The 19,325-nt window shown below is 39.9% G+C and overlaps 1 protein-coding gene across 3 annotated transcripts in view; it reads right to left on the bottom strand.

The window, feature by feature from the left end:
* Positions 1-793: 793 nt before the first annotated feature.
* avl9 (AVL9 homolog (S. cerevisiase)) overlaps positions 794-19,325 on the bottom strand; it is a 27,813-nt gene continuing 9,281 nt past the window's right edge. For all 3 annotated transcript variants that reach the window (XM_005941914.3, XM_042228496.1, XM_005941913.3), the window contains 14 exons: positions 18,231-18,316; positions 17,270-17,341; positions 16,525-16,614; positions 16,365-16,431; positions 16,224-16,264; positions 16,100-16,138; positions 15,054-15,123; positions 14,241-14,716; positions 13,791-13,925; positions 13,488-13,707; positions 12,982-13,099; positions 12,837-12,890; positions 5,281-5,369; positions 794-3,036 (listed from right to left, as the gene is read on the bottom strand). In XM_005941914.3, coding sequence (XP_005941976.1) covers positions 2,909-3,036; positions 5,281-5,369; positions 12,837-12,890; positions 12,982-13,099; positions 13,488-13,707; positions 13,791-13,925; positions 14,241-14,716; positions 15,054-15,123; positions 16,100-16,138; positions 16,224-16,264; positions 16,365-16,431; positions 16,525-16,614; positions 17,270-17,341; positions 18,231-18,316 — 1,685 coding nt within the window. In that variant the 3' untranslated portion in view covers positions 794-2,908. The remainder of the gene's footprint in view (positions 3,037-5,280; positions 5,370-12,836; positions 12,891-12,981; positions 13,100-13,487; positions 13,708-13,790; positions 13,926-14,240; positions 14,717-15,053; positions 15,124-16,099; positions 16,139-16,223; positions 16,265-16,364; positions 16,432-16,524; positions 16,615-17,269; positions 17,342-18,230; positions 18,317-19,325) is intronic.

Raw genomic sequence — 19,325 nt, 5'->3', positions numbered from 1 at the left:
TGAGTTCCCGTTATGCCAGCGTGCAGTTGTCGGACAACACTGTGCTGTGTTTTTGTCGAGCCATGTGGTGCTGCCACAACAACAACAGCCCCCCCTCTCTCACTCACACACACCAGCGCTTTTTTTTTGTGTAGGTGGGGTGGGGGGTGGTGGACTAACCTACATTTGTTCCCAGACAAAAACCCAGAGGGATAAAGGAAAATAAATGCTCCCGTGTATGCTAAAAATAAGTCTGGTGGATTTTTGTTTTGATTGTTTAATACAGCAATATAGTTAACCCGATGTCCTTCTCCAATACATTAAAAGCATCTGTCAAGAAAATAATCTGAATTCATAATACATTCATATATATATATATATATATATACTTAAATACAAAATGAAAATATATCATTAGAGGATTTAAAAAAGCAGCTTTTCTTTACAGTTAGCAATTTAACATACTTAATTCTAAATCAAAACACCAGAAAATGAGTCAATGTCCAAAGAAGCGTGAAGAAGAAAACAAAAACTGTAAAACTGGACTGGACAGAGCATGCTCACTGGACCACTTTTAATCCAACAGTTGTTGAGTATTTGTAGCATGGAGGGAAAAGATCCTTCAAGCACCTCAAAATTACAGTTATACAAGGTAAAGATCCATAAAAAGAAGATATAACAGCTGCTTTGTGCAAATACACAGTGGTCCACAGACTGGGACTTTTTCCAGTGTTGTTACAACAAAACATGGATAGTCGTGGGACAAGTTACACAAGAAATAAATAAGTTGTCTGCTTTACCATCTTCAAATATACTTTTTAAAATATATTTATGCATGTATACTGACAGTAAAGTACAAAAAGGCTTAGGTAAGGGATTACAATACCCTGTCAAACACAGCTGGGTTTCATCACAATCAGACATTAGGTTCACAAGGATTTCTGTAATAACATTGTGGTGTTATCATAACAGCGTGTTCGCGATTTGAAATTTGGAATTGTAATGTTTATGTAGGAGTGAATCAAATCTAGAGCTATGACTAATCAAGTAATGTCAACTGAAAAGAATTATTCAATTTGATACCGTTTTTAATTACATATTTCCACAAAACAGACAAAATGTAAATCAAATAAAAACATTTACATGTAAAACTAATTGATACTAAACAATACAGTGGACTCAGTAACTTAAGCTACAAGTTAGTTTTAAAAAAAGGCTTCCCATTTTCTCCTTTTTGACTCCTTCCCGTTATTGTCTAAAATAAAATAATTATTTTATTTCTCCTCACCAAAATATCCTGGAACAGCCAAATTAAGCCAGTTTAAGTAACATTGGTGGGTTTTTTACGCCAGCTTTTTCTTTAGCTGTTACCTAGCTAAAGCTAACATTTGCCATTAAAAGAAAAAAAAAAGTCTGTTTTTCTGGTAACAGCAGCAAAAGAATTCAAACAAAGTTAACTGGTTAACTTTGTTTGAATGGTCACATCAAACCAACATTTCTCTTTGTAACATTAGTGTCTTACGGTCATGTTAATAGTGTTCACATATTAGTTCCTACATTTGCAAAGATTTTAAAGATTTAAAGGTCCATAAACTTTAAGTCATAAACACAATGTTGTTATCACAACGACTTAGAAGTCTGAAGTTCCATCTGAAAGGAAAGAAATCTGAAATTTAATTTTACATTTACAATTACATTTTTTAACTTGTAAGCTAGTTGAAAAGTAAAGTAACATTAGCCAATTTTCTTGTGTGTTTTAGTTTGGGGGGGGAGGGGGGGGAACTTTTGCTTTAAAAAAAATGTTAGACTCATCTTATTAAATTCTTCTCTTTTTAAAAACAATATTAAAAAAAATGTCAATCATTATAACTGCATGTTTTCTAGGAAAGCTTGTTTCTGACTTTTTTACTATCCATAAATTAAAATTTCAGGTTAGCTTCTAGAGAGGAGTCAACATTTGAAGTTGGGTATCTAATAATTTTAACTTAAAAGTAAATCAAAATTTTTAAATAATACAGAAATTTTAACTTACTTTTCATTGGCTATGTTTGTTTGTTTGTTTGTTTGTTATTTGTTTAAAAAAAAAAATCAAGCAATCAATAATGTTCCTTATAATATTCTTTTTCTCAAGCTAGCTAAAAAGTAGCATTAGCTTGCTAAATTTGATGATGTTAGCGACTATTATAAAGAAGTTTTTGTTTTGATTTTTTCATTTAAAATCAGTCCTGTTAAATTAAAAACGATAATTCTGATTCATTACCACTTGATTTGCTGTTGTAAGTGATATGTTATATTTCACGCTGTTACTGCATTAACCACAATGTTACCACAGGGGACTGGTAAACGGGATCCAGACTGCATTTAAAATGTGTACCATTAAAACTTTCAAGGGACCACAGATCATGCTTTTCCATTCAATGCTGTGACTTATGTTTTCTATATATATTTTACTTAATGTCATTTCTCAGCAAAATAGTCACCTTTTTAGACAAACTGTATAAATATGCAGCACAGAGTGAACACTGCAAACCCCAGAACAGCATCTCTAGTGTCTCACAGGAAAGCATCCAGCAATACAAACGGCAGCAGTGAGAAAGAGGCGGTCAGACATAATAATGCAACCTGCTGAATTTTCTGGCTTTGATGAAAAGCAGTGGCAGTCTCTGCCTCACAGTGGTTATGGACTGTACAGGTAACACAAAGGCAGTGTCTGCCTCCTTGTTTGGGATGCGCCCCGCAAATATGATGCTGGAAAAAAGTGCCAGAAACACCAACTTATGGCTGTATATTTCAGATGGCTCTCATTTGATTTTGAATAGAGATTTACTATCCTTCATGAAACTAGCGCTCACTCTGTCGGCCCCCAAGCTTCACAATCAGAGGATGACACAGAAACAGAGTCAATGAGGATTTCCGGGGGTGTCAGTTGTCACGGTTTGACTGCAGTGGCAGGTTCAGGACAGGCTGGGGTGGATGCTGGTGCCGGCTGAGCCAATGTGGAGAACCAGGTGGACATGGCCGTCTTGGCGCTGGTCAATGCTCCTCCCACTGACTGACCTGAGAGTGGAAAATAGAGAATTTCACTTTACTTTTTTGTTTTTCCTACAGTGACACCAGAACGATTTCTTACAGTAGACATTTGATTACTTAATAAGGGCAAAGTCATGGTTACAGCTAGGTCTGTAAGTGTTTCTACAGTCTTTTATAAAACTTCATTCAGTTTGGTATTTAAACACTTAAAAGCATGCTGTGTTTGACAGAGATCAGGTAACTAAGTCTCTGAAGAATACTCAATTTCTTTACCCTTTAGAAACTCTTGGGTTGCTTTTGCGGTTTGCTTTGGTTCATTATCACTTTGTACTTTACTGCTTGGTGTTTACCTTACAATATAAATTCCCTTGAGAGCTACTCTTGTGGTAATTTGGCAATACATAAATAAAAGCAAGCTGAAATTGAAGTGAAGGTTCCATTTCCTGGTTCCATGCCATAAGTCAGGGGTGGGGGAACTCCAGGCCTCAAGGGCCGCAAGTTTTAGATGTGTTTGATCCAACACAGCTGATTTAAATGGCTAAATTACCTCCTTAACATGTCGTGAAGCTCTCCAGAGGCCTGTTGATGAACTAATCATTTGATTCAGGTGTGTTGAACCAGGGTGAGATCTAAAGGACACTGGCCCTTGAAAGCCTGGAGCTCCCCACTCCTGCCATAAGTCTTATGTGGCGTTCCTGTTTTTGAGTGTAACTGGTGTTTTTTGCCCCTTGTTGTCAACTTTCTGTATTTATATTTGCCTTTGACAATGATATGCATACCTCCTCAAAAGTGCTTCATTTGGTTGTATTTTGTAAAAGGTTTTTCTGAACCACGGAATTCTGTGATCATCCACTTCAGTGGTTTTCCAGGCCTTTTGGTGATGCTGAGCCAGCCCGTCTGCTTTTTAGGAATGTGCCACATTGTTGGATCTCTCTAATAGATTTATTTTTCAGCCTAATGATGGCCTACTTCACTTGTACTGTCATCTCTTTGGGGCTCAAACTGAAAGCTGAATTAAAGCTCAAAGTTTGCACTTTAACCCTCTGGGGTCGCTGGACGCGCCGGCGCGTCAAAATCACACGACCAATTTAAGACGACACAGCTACAAGATGCAGCACGTCAGAGTCTCCATTTCAACTTGGGTCGAAAGTGCAGACTTCAAACTATGTACCAGTTTTTGAATTGTGTCAATGGGCCACGTAAAACCAGAGTTATGATAAAAAATACACGCGATGTTTTTTTCCGAGCAAAACAGTGGTGTTTACAGCAGGAAGAACGGTAAAAACGGTGTTTTCTACAGACAGCGCTAGCAAACACTCTCCCTTTGCGAGTGAAAAAAGAAAAAACACTCCTTCCCTATTGGTGTGAGTTTACCATGTCAGCCAATCAAAAAAAATGATATGACAACATGTGACACTTGGATGTTTCGGGAGAAGTTTTTAGGAGTGACACCCGCAATGGAAAGCGGGCGAGCGAAAGACAGAGAGAGAGCGAGTTTTCATATGTGAGACATTAGTGACGTTTAGCGTGTTTGGAGGCTATAGTTAGTTTGTTGTGTAGTTATTGTTTTGTATTGTGTGTCAGTTAGACTGCTGAATGTCACATTTTCTCTAAAAAAGACGTCAAAGGCAGATTCCAGTGTAAACGCTGTTCACGCATGGAAAACTGGACTGATGCACCTCCTGCTGTCAGACCTGCAGGGTTTAGGCCTTTGATGTTCTCCTCTGTCTTATACTGAACACAAACTACATTTCTTGGACTGGCACAAATAATTTGTGTGCCTTCTTATTTGATGCAGCACACCTGATTGTTCTGTAAATAAATTTAAATGGTTATATAAAAAACGCACGCTGCATTTTTAGGTAAATAGTACCATATAACTTTGTTGTTTGCAAAACTTGTGCAGAATTTTTAGAATTGTACAATTTCTATTTGCATTTCAAGTTATGAAAATGATTCGTTAAACATGTTTGTGGGTTTTACAGTAAAAAATATAACTTTGTTCTACTCGGATTTTGAATTTTTTGTCTGAATTTAAATCAACTGTGCTAATATAGTATACTAAAATGAAAAAAGAACTCAAATTTCAGATATTTGAGGTTGTGCTGAAAATGATACCAAACAAGGCAAGAAAAACTTATTTTAAAGGTGAAATATAGAGGTAAAATCAAAAGTAGTCAAAAACGGCCAATTATACCCTGGACCCCAGAGAGTTAATGACATGTTGACTGGTAACAGTCTGATCTGGGTTTAACTGAGCAGCTGCCTTACCGACTGCCTTCCCAGTCTGGACTACACTGCGACTGGTTGTCATCATGGCGTTTCCGATCTTCTTCCCTCGCTCGCTGTTCTGCACCGAGCTGCAAAGAGAAAACAAAAGGTTCACAAACGCCCAGAACAAGCAGTCTCTATTTTCATCTCCCTGTCTACAATCTGACACTAAAGGAATTCTTATTCTTCCTCCTTTCCAGGAAAGAAACCACATAAACGTGCTGTTGCTAAATGTTGCACAAACCTGTTAAGGAGGATTATGTAACAGCAAAGAGACTGAGCATCAGTCACAGGTGGTGAATGTGGTGATCGGAGCTGACCCAACAGCGGAAACAAGACGACAAAGTTTCACAACAAATGTAGGGCTAAATGCGGCCGCGCCTAGCTTTATCTGAACAGCAGCTTGGCGCGAATCCAGCACACAACCTTTCACGCGGATCCCCGCTGACCTGACATTCAGCAGGAATCTCACTCCTGCATCATCTGGGCAAACAGCGGCGTAGTTAAAAAAGACGATGGGGATATATGTCAGCAGCTGCAGAGAGCAGACGTCCGTCACTCAAGCCTCTAATCAGCCGTTATTTCATCTGAACATAAACTCACTGTCAAGTTTACTACACGTGAAAATCAAACCAGAGGCCCGCAACGCCGAGGTTTGGGATGCACTTACAAGCGATGTGATTACATCACTGGATTTCAACACACTCACATATGTTCTGTGAGCCAACAAGTCTCAATTTGTCTTATTTATGTTTATGTTATGTTAAATAAAATGCTTGAGGAAAACAAGAAAATCTTTAAGACAGAATTGAATGAATATGAAGGCAGGCTCTCGCTTTTATTCTCCATATTTATGGCCACATTTAACCTAAAAGACTGCGATTCAGACTACAAGTCTGCAGGGACTTATTAAAAAAGGTTTTTATAAAACTTTTCATCCTCATATAACTGACTTCTTTCCCGTCACAAAATCGTGACTTTCTTCCTCAATAACTTGTTACTTTTTTATGCTTCACTTGACTTCTTTCTCTTCTAAAGTTTGAGGGTTTTTTAGTTTTTTTAAATTGTCAATTTATGTCTTAATAATGATAAATTTGCAGTCTGGGAATTTTTCTTGTCCATCTTTGGTTTATTTATAAACTCATTTTTAAAAGTTCAAATACGTGAGTTTCTTTTCCTCATAAATTTGTGACATTTCTGTAATATAACCCATCCTCTCCCGGGAGCTTCCTCCCTTTTTTTTGGCCCTATTATGTCATTGGTAATACACATCAAAAGGCAGAGAAAATAAATTAAATCAATGCAATAACTGTGAATATTAAAGCAAACATTCAAGATTTCCACTAAGAAAAACTGCTGCCAAGATTCAGAGTGGCTCTGAGAGGCCTGCAGGATGTAAAGTCTACATATGAAACCTAAAACCAAACAGAAAATGAGACGTGTGCGTAGTGCCATCATTCCTTCAAACCACACAGAGCCAGAGTAGCATCGACGTGACACCGCTCTCCGCAGAAGCAGAGCAGAGCGTCAACTTTGCGGCATCTTGGAGTCAGACGGCAGCGCCCTGCAGCGCCGTCGCCTGCAAGTGGATCTGCCAAACAAGCTGCGGTTGCTAAGCCCATGTTGCTAGGATCAATAATCCAGCTTTGTGGCTGCTCATTTCCTCGGCAGGAACCTCTCCTCGCTGTGCTTCTTTTTGGCTAAAGTAGAGGATCTGCTGACGGACAATCCCAGCAGGGCAGTTGGGTCACACAAGTTAAAGCAACCGAATATAAGTGAGTGCAGAAGTTTCCTAAACGAATAAAATAAAATGAAATCTGTTTGTTTTATATTTTCAGCACCCCATTTGTTACCATCACCGACTCAACAGTGCCACCAGTAGTCAAATTAAAAAATAAAAATAAAAAAAATCTGCAAAGCTTGCAAAATTAGCAGCTGTCATTAATGTCTGGATGGTTGTTGTTGTTTAATCATCTTTTGTATATGACTGTATTGCAGCACATTGTTACCAGGGTTTCTTGGAGACCATATTTAGCATAAATCTAGAAAAATAAAATATATCAGTAAGAGTAAAATATATGAGTAAGGGACAAAAGCACCATTAATTTATTTATTTTGGTCTTGCAAACATGTCCCTGTTAACAAGGCTTATCCTGATGTAAGTGTCTAACGTCCATTAGCACTGCTAACAATTCCTGTCATGTTGGATTTGAGACTATTTTAAACATTCTGACACTAAACAAAGCTTTTTTTTTTTTTTTTTTAAACTTAATCCATATAATCTCCTTTATATGAATGTGGGTTAATTTACCATCACAGTCGTCTGTTGACATGTGCTGCTATGACAATTTCTTATGGTAAAAATGTGTCCGAACAATAATTTCACAACTTTTACATTCGTTTCATGTAGAGAAATTGTGGAAATATGCGGTTCCTTTGTTTTGATATTATCGGCTTTCATATTAACAAGAAAGTATTCCTGTAGAAAATAGGATGTAAAATTTAAAAAACTTTTTAAAGCCTTAACCATGAAATAATTGCAAAAAGAAACATTTTTTGAGAACTGAGTGTTTATTGAACCTTCCGATTGGTCTTTAAAATAAATTAAATATTAATTTGCATATATGAGTGTTCATTTGTATCATATTTGCTACAGCGGACATTTTTTGTAAGTTAATAATTACAAAATATATTGTGGAATTTATTTTGGTTTTTCAGTGGGGAAAAAGCAAAGCCAGAACACGATTTGCTTTAAAGGGTTCGTTTTGAATTTGTCACTTTTTCCTTATAAAATTCGTTACTTCTTTCTCACAAATTTTAAAACAAAAGAAGAAACCTGTGATTTCTTTCCTCGTAAGTCTGTGGCTTTCACCTTGAGAATTTCTGGCATTTTCTTTTTTTCTTTTTTTTTCCCCCCTTCCAGGAAAATGTTGCAATTTTTCAGTTAAAAAAAACAAAAACAAAACACTTTCTTTTTTCTTTTTTAATTTGAGAATTTGTTACTTTTTCCTTGCAAATTCGTCTTTTTTTGTTAATTTGTTCCTTGTTTGGTACATGAACAACTGAATTCCTGATAAGTCACAAGTGATCCCATCTGGATATTTTTAGCCTGGTCGCTTGAAGGTTAAGGATGGATCTTGACACTGGTTTAGTGGTTTATGTTTATTCATTACACATGATTAAGTAAACCTACTTAAGATCTTAAAGCTCACATATGATCAGAAATACATCAAAATTAGAGTATTAGTTTAATACTAATGAACGAGATCCAGAATCACGGTTTTAAATGTTTTGCTCGAGATGAACTGCAGCACTGGAAAAAATCTTAACTTTGAATGTGTTCAGGGGAAATCTGGGTGAAATAATGGAAACTTTGTGGCTCACATGTAAACCTGCCACCCAGTTTCACACTGGTTTCCAGAAAGCCCAGAGCGTCTGTGTGCACTCTCCATCGAGCTGAGTGACCCAAAAAAACAGCTCCTTATATAGCAGAGCGCGGTACGCCAACAGTAAAGAATCAGTGTGTGTGTGCGTGTCTCTGCAGCCGTGCAGCTCATCACATGACTCTGTTTTCTGAGAGCATCTCTGCCACCGGCTGCTTTTTGTCCAATGCTGATGACAAGGGGACATGAAAAGAGTTGGCCTTTAGTAGCCCCCTCCTGGCGCTTCAATAATACACATGCAACACAGCACATTCACAAGGAAGTCAAGCGTGGCACTGAGTCTTTCTCTTTCTTTAATCCAGTGATGAGCTGAGTGGAGTGCACAGACTCAGCCTTCTTTTAAACTTTCCCAAGCAGTGGGATACATCAGGCTCGTCACAGTCTGCCCCACTAACCTCAGTCCCCCCCTCTTCCCCAGCCGTGATGTCTCAAGTTGCAGTAAAACAGCTCTGTGTTTACCGATGCAGGGAAACACAGGGGGAGAGCTTTCTGCTGATTCTCCAGCTGATGAGAAGCACCAAGGCAGCTCTTTGGGGTCAAGAGAATGTCCCGAGACTGACGGACACCAAATAAATAAATAAAAGGTCACCGATGACACATGTTACTAAAGAAAACACAACAAGCTTTCTTGGTATGATAGAACATTTTAATATGCTGGTTTATTGGCTGGTGTGACTCATGGCTGTCTTGGCCGATACAACGCAGCAGGTTGCAAAACACTTGTGACTTCTAATCTACTGATTCATGTTTCTCAATACAAATTGTCCTCCTGGTTTTTTTGGGGGGGTTTTTTTTAAAATCTTTTATGCCTGCACATGAATGTCCACTCCTTATTTTTCTGACTGAGCACAATTTTTCAGCTGCACAGTCTCATATGTACTGATATATCTACACAAAATGAATATTTTCTACAATTAAAAGGAGAAACAGGAAGTTGGGGGGATTGGGTGGTGAAGTGTTCACACGGTTCACACCAAAGACCAGAGTTTGCGTCATTTATGTCAGAGGTTTTTGCATTTCTACTTGAAGTTTCCAAGTTAAAATACTAAAACTTATTAAACATCGTCATAATGCTACGTTTTCTGTGGAAAAAAAGAAGATTTTGAAGACTTGGTTATGTTTAGAAAAAAGTACAGCGCATACTACTCATTTTAAAGCTCTGTTTTCTTGGTTGCCATGGTGATACTAAAGCATCTGGACAACATGTGTCCTGCAGACACTAAATATACTTCCTATTGGAAGTTTTTATTTCACAATAAATAAATAAATAAATAAATATATATATATATAATGACACAATATGTTCTCACAAACAAATAATCATCCTGTTTTTTTGTGACTATTTTAATTTTTTGCTTTGGCTTCTTTATACTTAATATTTTATATTGCATGTGTAAAAATACTCGTTCAGTGTTTCTATTGTGTTTGTTTTTATTTATTTTCTACTAAAAGACAACTCGCGCACGTTCTTGATTCAATAACTGTAATACATCGGTGACCTTTCTCATCCTATTTAGTGTCACTTGATATTTGATTCTGATGTCTTTACGGAAATAAACAGTTGCAAAGATTTTGTTCATAGTAAACGGAGATGTTCACAAATCTAAATATAGCAGCCGTTCTGGAAGCGCTCCAGAGGTTAACGGGAACTTGATCCTAATCGGGACACCTGCCAAATTTAAATCAAGTCATTTCTATGGGCCGATTACCAGAACATCTTCCTGCGCAGTCTGCAGAGTCACTGCTCCGATTCTCAAAAAGTATTTTAAAAATTATTCAATCATTTATGATGTTTTATTATATTTAATGAATTTTAATTTGAAATTTTGCTAATTTTACATTATTTTCAATTTATAAGTTTCATCATTTTTCAGACAAAGTAAATGTGCTAAAAGTGCGCAGGGGTGTCTGTTGATCTAGTAGAAGTCTCCTGATTGGACGCTGTGCAGTTACACTAATCTAACCCTGTGCTGTTTGTCTGTGTGTTTGTTTACTGAAGCATTACGACAAATTTCTCAGGGGCCATGTCACCGAACACCAGAGGGTAAAGCGAGAACTTTGGGTATGACAGCCAAGCAGATCCTACCATGAAGCTAAGTTAGGGACCTAGACACTCTCCACTGTGTGTGTGTGTGTGTTTGTGGTGGGAAGGCATTTATCTGAAGCGTAACACTAGACGCGGCACTCCAGCTGTGGACGGAGTCGCCTTTCATCCACACTTCCTGGAATGAAACTGGAGCTGAGGCTGAAGAAGTCTCTGGCTCCGTTTTTGAGAATGAAACTCACTAATAATTAATGACTCCGGCTGATATGAGACCCTCACTGCCACCGCAACCCCCGACCCGAGACGACTCTGACCGCTGAGCTGCTATATCCATCCAAGCGACGCGCTGCCTGCTGCTCCTTGTCATATACTGTATTCATAAAGTATTCACAGCTGGGGTGTTTGGGTGCACTGAGCCTGACAGCCATTGGAAATTTAATCATCAGTGGGTCTAAAAACAGACGCTAAAATTTTAAAAACACATTCTTCAGAGCTGGGAGTCTCAATCTCCCATATTTTGACTTATTTTTACTTCATTTGGCATTTTAAGCAAACACTGTTTTACCATTTCCAGCTCCATATTTTCATCCTTGGACTTTTTTTAGAGTAACAATTGCATGATTCAAAGTTCAAAATAAACTTTATTTATATTTTACTGGGCCTTGGTGCAGACTCTCATATTATTGCCCGTCTGAAAAAAAAACTGATAACCCCTCATTGTGACATTACAGAGCCAACAGTAGAAAACACTGAAACTGCGTTTAGAGGAATCTGAAGCCTGAACCTTTGGCTCATAGGGTTTACCTACACAAACGCTGGCATCATTATTTGTAACTTTGGCCCTTTTTAAAAATAAACTGTCAAGATCTTTACAGTACAAATATATCAACTTTTGCATGTGTTAAAAATTAGACAGCTCCTTCAAAGTAAAAGCTAGAGCATTCAGCAAAAGTGGGAAGGATACCTAAAGTGGTACCTTAAGAAAAAAAAAAAACGTCTGGCAGGGGGAACAAACAAGGGGAACTTATAGAACTTATCTTAAAAATGCTCAGAATGCGCCTGGGGGGGGGGGGATCTTGTATCACAGCGTTGAGAAGACAAGTGGAAGAAGACCTGAAGCAGGCACAGGGGAGAACCACTCCTAGGCAGACCCTGATACACCCGCCCAGTATCTCAGCATGTATGCATAATGTAACGGTCAACAGTATTGAATGCAGAGTTTAGTACTAACAAAACATGTCTGAAGGTTCTCAGTCATTAAGGTCACCGTAGTCTTAGTAGCTTGGAACGAAAAGCGTCTGGACTTGTTCAAGTTTCTTTTCACCTCTCATCCGAGAAGCTTCTTCAGTTCAGAGAGGAACTGGTGGAGAGTCCCAGATTTCTAAGCCCTATTGGGAGTGTCCCTCAGAGGGTCATCAGAATACTTGATTGATCCCTAGGGGAAATTATTTTGGTTACAGTGGGTTCAGTGGTGCTTTTTGGTACTCTCAGTCTCTCACTGAACGTGCTCCTGTGACTGACCAGCATGTCATGGAGTGGGTGGGAGGTATTATCCAACATTGTCTTTATTTTGGACAACATCCGCCTTTCCCACACCACCTTAAGGGAGTCCAGCTATGGACCCCCTATTGATCTTGTACCTAATAACACAAGCCAAGGTGTGAAAATGGGAGTGCGTCACAATCAGCCAAGGTTTCGTGGGACCACCCTATTATGTGACAACTAAGGTCAAGGCAGGGCAAGGTCTCACGATGAGTACTCCTGCATCCTGCAGGTGTCACTTTACAAACTCTGTGTTTGGTTTAATAAAGAGGGAAAGTTCTGCAGATAGTCTTTAAGCAAGGCTTTAAAGACAGGAGCCCCATACTCTCTTGCTCCCTCTGCTGCTGCAGCTTTGACTTCTTCTAACCACCACTAGAGGGCAGCAACATACACGCTCTGAGCTGCAGAAAACAAGCGATGGGGTGAAGCTTCACCCTGCATCTTACCTGCTATTAAAACTAGATACAAATCCCTGATTTTTAGAAGAAAAAGAAAATAATAATAAGATAACATGAAATTGCACTCACTGTGAGAGTCGTAGCTTTACGTCGGCTACGCTGTACTGACCCTGGAACGGATGTCTACAACGGAGAAGATGGGATCATGAAAAACAAATAAGAAACATTCAAAAGCTGCAGGTAACAGAAGTCAGTCGCTCCCCTGTCCACCTACCCTGGGGTGACGGCGGTCATGCCGGGGTGCTTGTTGCTGTACCACACCCGGTAGTTGTGGGTGATCTTCCACGCTGTGACGAAAGGTGCCCCGTAATCTGCCAGCAGCCGCTCGCTATCTGAAAGGAAGAGATGGGAAACAAAGACATCAGTTACATGCAATATGGCAGCGCCAATCCTGACTAGTAAGGCATCTAAACAGGATGAGAGCTTTATGGGTTTTTTAAGTTGTACTAGTTGGAAATAAAGTTAAAACCAACTATCAGATGTGGAAACAGCTAGAAAAGCAGGATAGATTTATTTATCCCGCTCGTCTTGTCTCTTTTTCACACATTATCGTGTCTGTTGTGATTTAGTTGAAGACATTAAACCTAATATAAACGCCCTGTCCATTTCTAAATGCGTACAAGCTCCCAGATGTGTTTTATGGAAGCATGTGATTGCTTGTAAGAGCCTTTCTATGTGTTTATTTTACACATTTATTGTGAACAGTTTTGATTGTCTTACCTTGCTGTAATGCAGAAGACAGTAAGGAGTGAAGGTAGAGGGTGAACTGGGCTCTGATCCACTCGTCTCCACCCTCCCAGCCCGTCCCGTCCAGGAAGACATCGTCGCGGTTCTCCGTCACGTGTTTGACCAAGTAGTCGGCGAAGCGCAGGTCTGCAGTGGTCAGACTCAACATCTTTCTGAGCTCAGGGTCTTGGATCTGGATACGAGCTTCTTCCACCTGAAGCAGTGAAGTATTTAAAAAAAATTAAATACTTACATTTTAAAAAGTTAACACAACAGTTTTACACACACAGGACTTACTTCGACGATGGCGTCACTGAGGTGCCTCTGCTGACGGAAGAGGATGTTGGTTGCTCCGGCGACAAAGCCTCGCACCGTCACGTCTGACAGGAGGTGATGCTGCTGCAGCGCCATGTAGGGCAGGCACAGGTAACCCTGGAAACAAGAAAAGACAAAGGCCGCTGTGTTTATGACAGCTGTACACCTGCTTGTCTCCACCCAGCTGTCTGAGCTGAGATTTTAATGGTTAATTATTAAACAATATTGATAAATTATAAAGTTGTGTCAAGAAGACATTTCTAATCAAAAAGGTGAAACAGGAACAGGTGCAATCAGGGTCACGCAGAAAACTTCAGAAAAGACTCACAAGAAGACGGCAATCGGCAACAGTCCTCTCAGATTTAGGTCTGAGGGTTGCACCAATTCAAAGGAAACAGAATTTTTAACAGAAGTATTAATCGCTGCTGTTACCTTAGTGAAGATGGCGAGTGGCAGGCCGTACTGATCCTCCTCCAGACCTGACACCAGGCCCTGGGTGACCCCTCCCTGACCGGTGACTGCCTGCGGCTGCACTGTGATCGGCGTTCCAGGTTTGGAGTCAAATGTTTCCGGGAGCTCTGGCTCAGTCTCAGAAGGTGCCTCTTGCGGTCCACCTTCGTCCAGCACGCTGGGGTCCAGAGTCTCCCACTCGCTCTCAGAGGACTCGGGAGAGATGCGTGAGGGCGGCTTGAGGTGGTGATTGTCGCCCTCTGAGCTATTCCCAGAGGATTCTGTGGCAGGCTGGGCCGTCTCCACCCCGAGGTCAAGGGCGGAGCTATCGATGTCGGTGACAGACACAGAGACGAACTCTTCGGCACCCGAGACACTCTCCACTAAACTCTGGTCCTCTGACACGCTGCTCTTAGGTCTGTAGTGGGACGAGTCCACCAGGCCGTGTTCGATCATGCCTGCACGAATGTCACAGCAAACACGTTCTATCACTTTACTACTACAATTGCACCACAGGCTGCAAAGCCTTTCACACTGGAAGAGCACAAAGATATTTGCAGGACAGGTTTGCATAACATGAATGTGTCATATGCCTAACAGTTAGCCAAAAATGAAAATAATCCCCAGAATGAGCATAAAGTCAAAACTGGAACAAAATAATCAATAAAATGAAACAAGAATCCAAAACACAAAAACAACACAAACAGTTTTATTAGAGAACTCCTGTGCCGGGTGTCACAAAGCCCTGATTCAAAAGATCAGTGCCAGATCTGTCTTCCTCTTGGAGTTACTGACCTGGAAACAGCGATAACACTGTCATCAGAGCTCCTACTAGTCTGTTGACAGGAGACACATAGAACAGGACCTGCAAACATGAGCAAGAAGAAAGAAAGAAAAGAGGAACAAAATGGATGAGCAGACAGAATAAGAAGCGAGACATGAAGGCAAAACAGCAGAAAAACGTTTTTAAAAACACAACTAACACACACACACACACACACACACACACACACACACACACACACAAGAGTAAATCGCATTCACAGATCAACAATTTAACAGGACTTAAATGGCAGTAATGGAATCAGCCTTAAAAATGTATTAAGTCAAATAATGGAGGGTGGACTTCACAGCAACTAAGATCATTAAATATTTAAAAATGGACGAGACACACAGAATTTAACAGGATCTATAAGTGTATAAAAGACTAATACAATTAATAAAGGAGCCAAAGGGTCATCCCATGCCAATTCACAGTGGCTAAAAGCTTCCAGTAGACATTTCTTAATAGAAACTGTGCAAAACGTCAGGTCCCTGCTGTCAAGGCAAACTGGAAAACTACCTGAGCTCGATCCTTTAAACGTTTTAGGATAAATATCCGGTATGATGGGTCTATGAATATGGATGCCTAAAAAGATTTGTATGTCTGATCTCTGACATCAGGTTTGGAGACTTTTAGAAAGAAAAATGTTGCTGGTTTAAAGTAACTTGGGAAGATTTGCCTGCAAGGAAGAGGAAAGGCGTGGGTAAGACTGTGGTTATCTGCCAATACTGAGCACCACTCAACTTAAAAAGCATACTGATCAATATCTGAATCCCAAGTATACATTAACATTATATGGTTATATTTAGAGCAAATATGGTGGAAATGTTTGTCCAGAAAAACTGGGTCAGGACTCTCTTATACCTGAAAGGGACTGAAAGGAGTCATCGGGAAGATGAGCTAAAAGAGCCACATCATAGAGGCCTCGTCTTCTCTTAGAGCCAGGACTGACAGAACCTCAAAATTACCAGATTATATGAAGAAAAGGGGAAGGATGCATCAAAGTTTGAATTCTCACCTTCTTTTCCAGCAAAATGAGCTTAAAGAGGATGAGAGCCTGCAAAGATTTAAAAATAAAAAATGTAAATAAACAGGATATTTTGGATGGATTTTAGTGCTTAAAGTAATCAGATTTTCCCCACCTTGTGTCTGAAGTGCAGGATTAGATCTCTCGGCGACATCCCTGATGGGAGAAAAACAAAATGTTTATGAAAAGGACAAATAAAAGCTGAGATTTGTTGTTAAACCCAGCTGTGTTGTTATCCGACAGATCTGGCACGTACCTAGATAAACCTGTGATCCGTCCAGAGCTGAGCCCCTCAGAGAGCTGTTCATGTGGTCGTACAGTTCCTGCAGCGAAAACAGGAGGTGAGCAAGCAGCTGACCGGAAGGTACAAATACTACTACCTCACTCAAACAGGTTTAGTCTGACTGTTTTCTCACCTTCAGGATTGAGATCTGTGAGAAGTCTTTCTCCTCGAAGTAGGCGTGTGTGATGAGCTGAAGTTTGGCTTGGAGCAGACCGTAGAGAGGCTGCGAGGAAATTCAAACACATCGTACGTGAGTGAGTCATTTACAGTGTGACCCATAAAAATCCTGTCAGGCTAATTTCTGCTTTATATTTATTTAGCATGGGTGGTGACATCCTTTGTCTTGATGCTTTTCCTCCTGCCTCTGTTTTTCTCCCCCACTCTACAGTTGGCACTGCTAAAACAGGGCCTGTGGTCCCCTCCCTAAAATTGTATTGTCATAGCAACATAACCATGTGTGGCAATCCCAACAGGGACAAGGGGATGCTGATACGCTTTTTCTGGGAAAAACAGTGTTTTGCCACCTCAATGAATCCCTGTAAATGATGTTAAATAATTCATTCCTATGTATGGGGGGGGAAAGGAATACCCTGGTTTGCCTCTGAATATTACCTCATAAGAAACTGAAGTTTCTTATAAAGCCAAAAGATTTAAGGGTAAAACATAAAACATTATGAATTAATTCTCAATGGTGACACATATAGATCAGCAGACAGTGAGGAGGCCGCAGTGCCGGGAAATAAAAACATCCTCTCTACACGATTTCCTTCCACTTCTCCATGTGAGCTCACAGCAGCATTTTACGGCCCACTGACTTAATTTAATTTTTAGACTGAAATTAAAGCTTATTAAATTAAGTCATCCAGTGACTGACTCACCACTCGACTGAGGACACAGACGCTCTTCTGAACAGTCTCCCTGGTGACATCAGCCTGCCGGACCTTTAGGGCCTGAAAGACGAGCAAGAAAAAAAACAATCGTGAAATAAACTTCCCTCTGTAAGCTCGGCTTTAAATTGATGCTGCAGTTACAGCGCAAAAGGTTTGGGTCAGTTTCACTAGACTCAATGCAAACAACAGACACAGCTTTGGGTCTGAAAAGTGAAGCAAATGCAGAAACCTAATAATGCACATTTACATCCTATAATGACAATAATAGCCAACAAGCGGCTAGGGTTAAGGTACCATGGCTACCATTATTAGGAAGTACGGCTTAGAGCAGAAAGGGAAATTGAGAAGAGAGTGTGATACGATCTGGGATGGTCCACAGCTCTACCATGTTGGATGCAAGAGTCCCAAATGTTTGAAGTTATTAAATGTGAAACTACAGACCTCACTTACAGTGGTGATCATCACACTTCACATCACCCTTTTCCTGCAAACGTAGCAGCTCTGTCTCTAGTTTTAGCCACTTGATCACAATGGCATCTTTTTCTCCTGGAACTAAAACACCTCTTTCTTTCAGGAACTACTCTTGCTTTTGGGACGAGGCAATTCAATTCTATTCAATTGTATTTGTATTGTGCCAAATCACAACAACAGTGGCCTCAAGGTGCTTTATACTGTAAGGTAAAACCCTTCAATAATACAAAGTAAACAGAAATAATCAACCTCGGTGGCTATTAAAGAAATGAGGAAGTTTAAGGCACATTTCAAACCTTTTAGCAGTAGCTGCAAGTGACATCCTACCAGGCTCTTACAAAATCAGTAAAATTAAAAATTATATTTACATAAACTGCCTGGTTCCCCACCCATGTCATGGGCGTAGCTTTCTGTCATAGAGCTGCTGCACATAGGTGCCTGCTCATTAAAGTGTGCCTATTGCCGTTCATAAACTGACCTTTGCTTCTATTTGACGATAACAGGACACTCCATAGACACACTTTGTGTCTCCACTGAGAGGCGGCAGGTGAAAATACACCGTGTCTGCAAACCAACAAAAAGACACAATCACATTATTATACTACGTGCTAAAGGGCAGAAAGAAAAGAATAAACAGCATGAGAAAAATCACTTGTGTGCAGTTAGATGAGACTGATATGCATTTTCTGTGGTAAAACAGCAGATTCAGCAAAGACCATCAATACAATAAAAACCAGTAAGTTTAGATAAAGAGTGTTTGTGGAACTGCAGTGACTGACGGCAGGTTTTCAGACCAGCTGCCAAACTGGATAAACTTGAAGGCAGAAGCAAACATTTACAAGTTGCTTGATGATAGCTGGAAAAAAGAAAAGAAAAAGCTGTTCTTCATGTTCAGATTAACTACAGCTCACAAGTCCCGAGTAAGAGTTTGTGCAGTTTACACTCTGTTTAAAAATGTTTGCTTTAAGTTTTACTTTTAGTTCATCGGTTGTATTTGTCAGAAGCAACGTTTAAGAAATTCAGAACCGGCTTTACAAGACAGACACCTGCACATATCCCATCAGCCAATCACATGGCAGCATGAGGACACAGTTGAGACAACCAGCAGAAGTTCAAACTGAACATCGGAAAGAGGAAGAAAGGCGATTCGAGTGGCACTGAATGTGGTATTGTATGCAAAAGAGCATCTCTGACGATGTAAACAGCAGCAGAAGCCCACAGTGGGTGTGACTCCTGTCAGCTAACAACAGGAAACTGAAGCTACGAAAGCTCACAAAAACTCGACCCTAAGAGACTAGAAAAACATGGCTGCATCTGATGGGTCTCAATATCTGCTCCAAGATTCAGAGAGTCGTATCAGAGGGTACAACAGTCATTTTAATATGTCAATAATCAGTTAACGCCACTCTTGCAAGGAAAAAAAAAAGCATATTAGACAGAAATGCTTATTCATTGTGCTGCGTTTTGTCTTGTTTTCTTCAAACATATTTTTTGTTGCAGTATTTTGCAGAGTATATTGTACATTGGATGGATTTCCTGCCATCTAATTGGACACCACAGAATGAAACAGATT

The sequence above is a fragment of the Haplochromis burtoni genome, unplaced genomic scaffold (assembly GCF_018398535.1).
Source record: "Haplochromis burtoni strain Fernald_Lab_line unplaced genomic scaffold, NCSU_Asbu1 Contig_326, whole genome shotgun sequence".
NCBI lineage: Eukaryota > Metazoa > Chordata > Actinopteri > Cichliformes > Cichlidae > Haplochromis > Haplochromis burtoni.
This window is presented reverse-complemented; position numbering and strand designations above follow the sequence as displayed.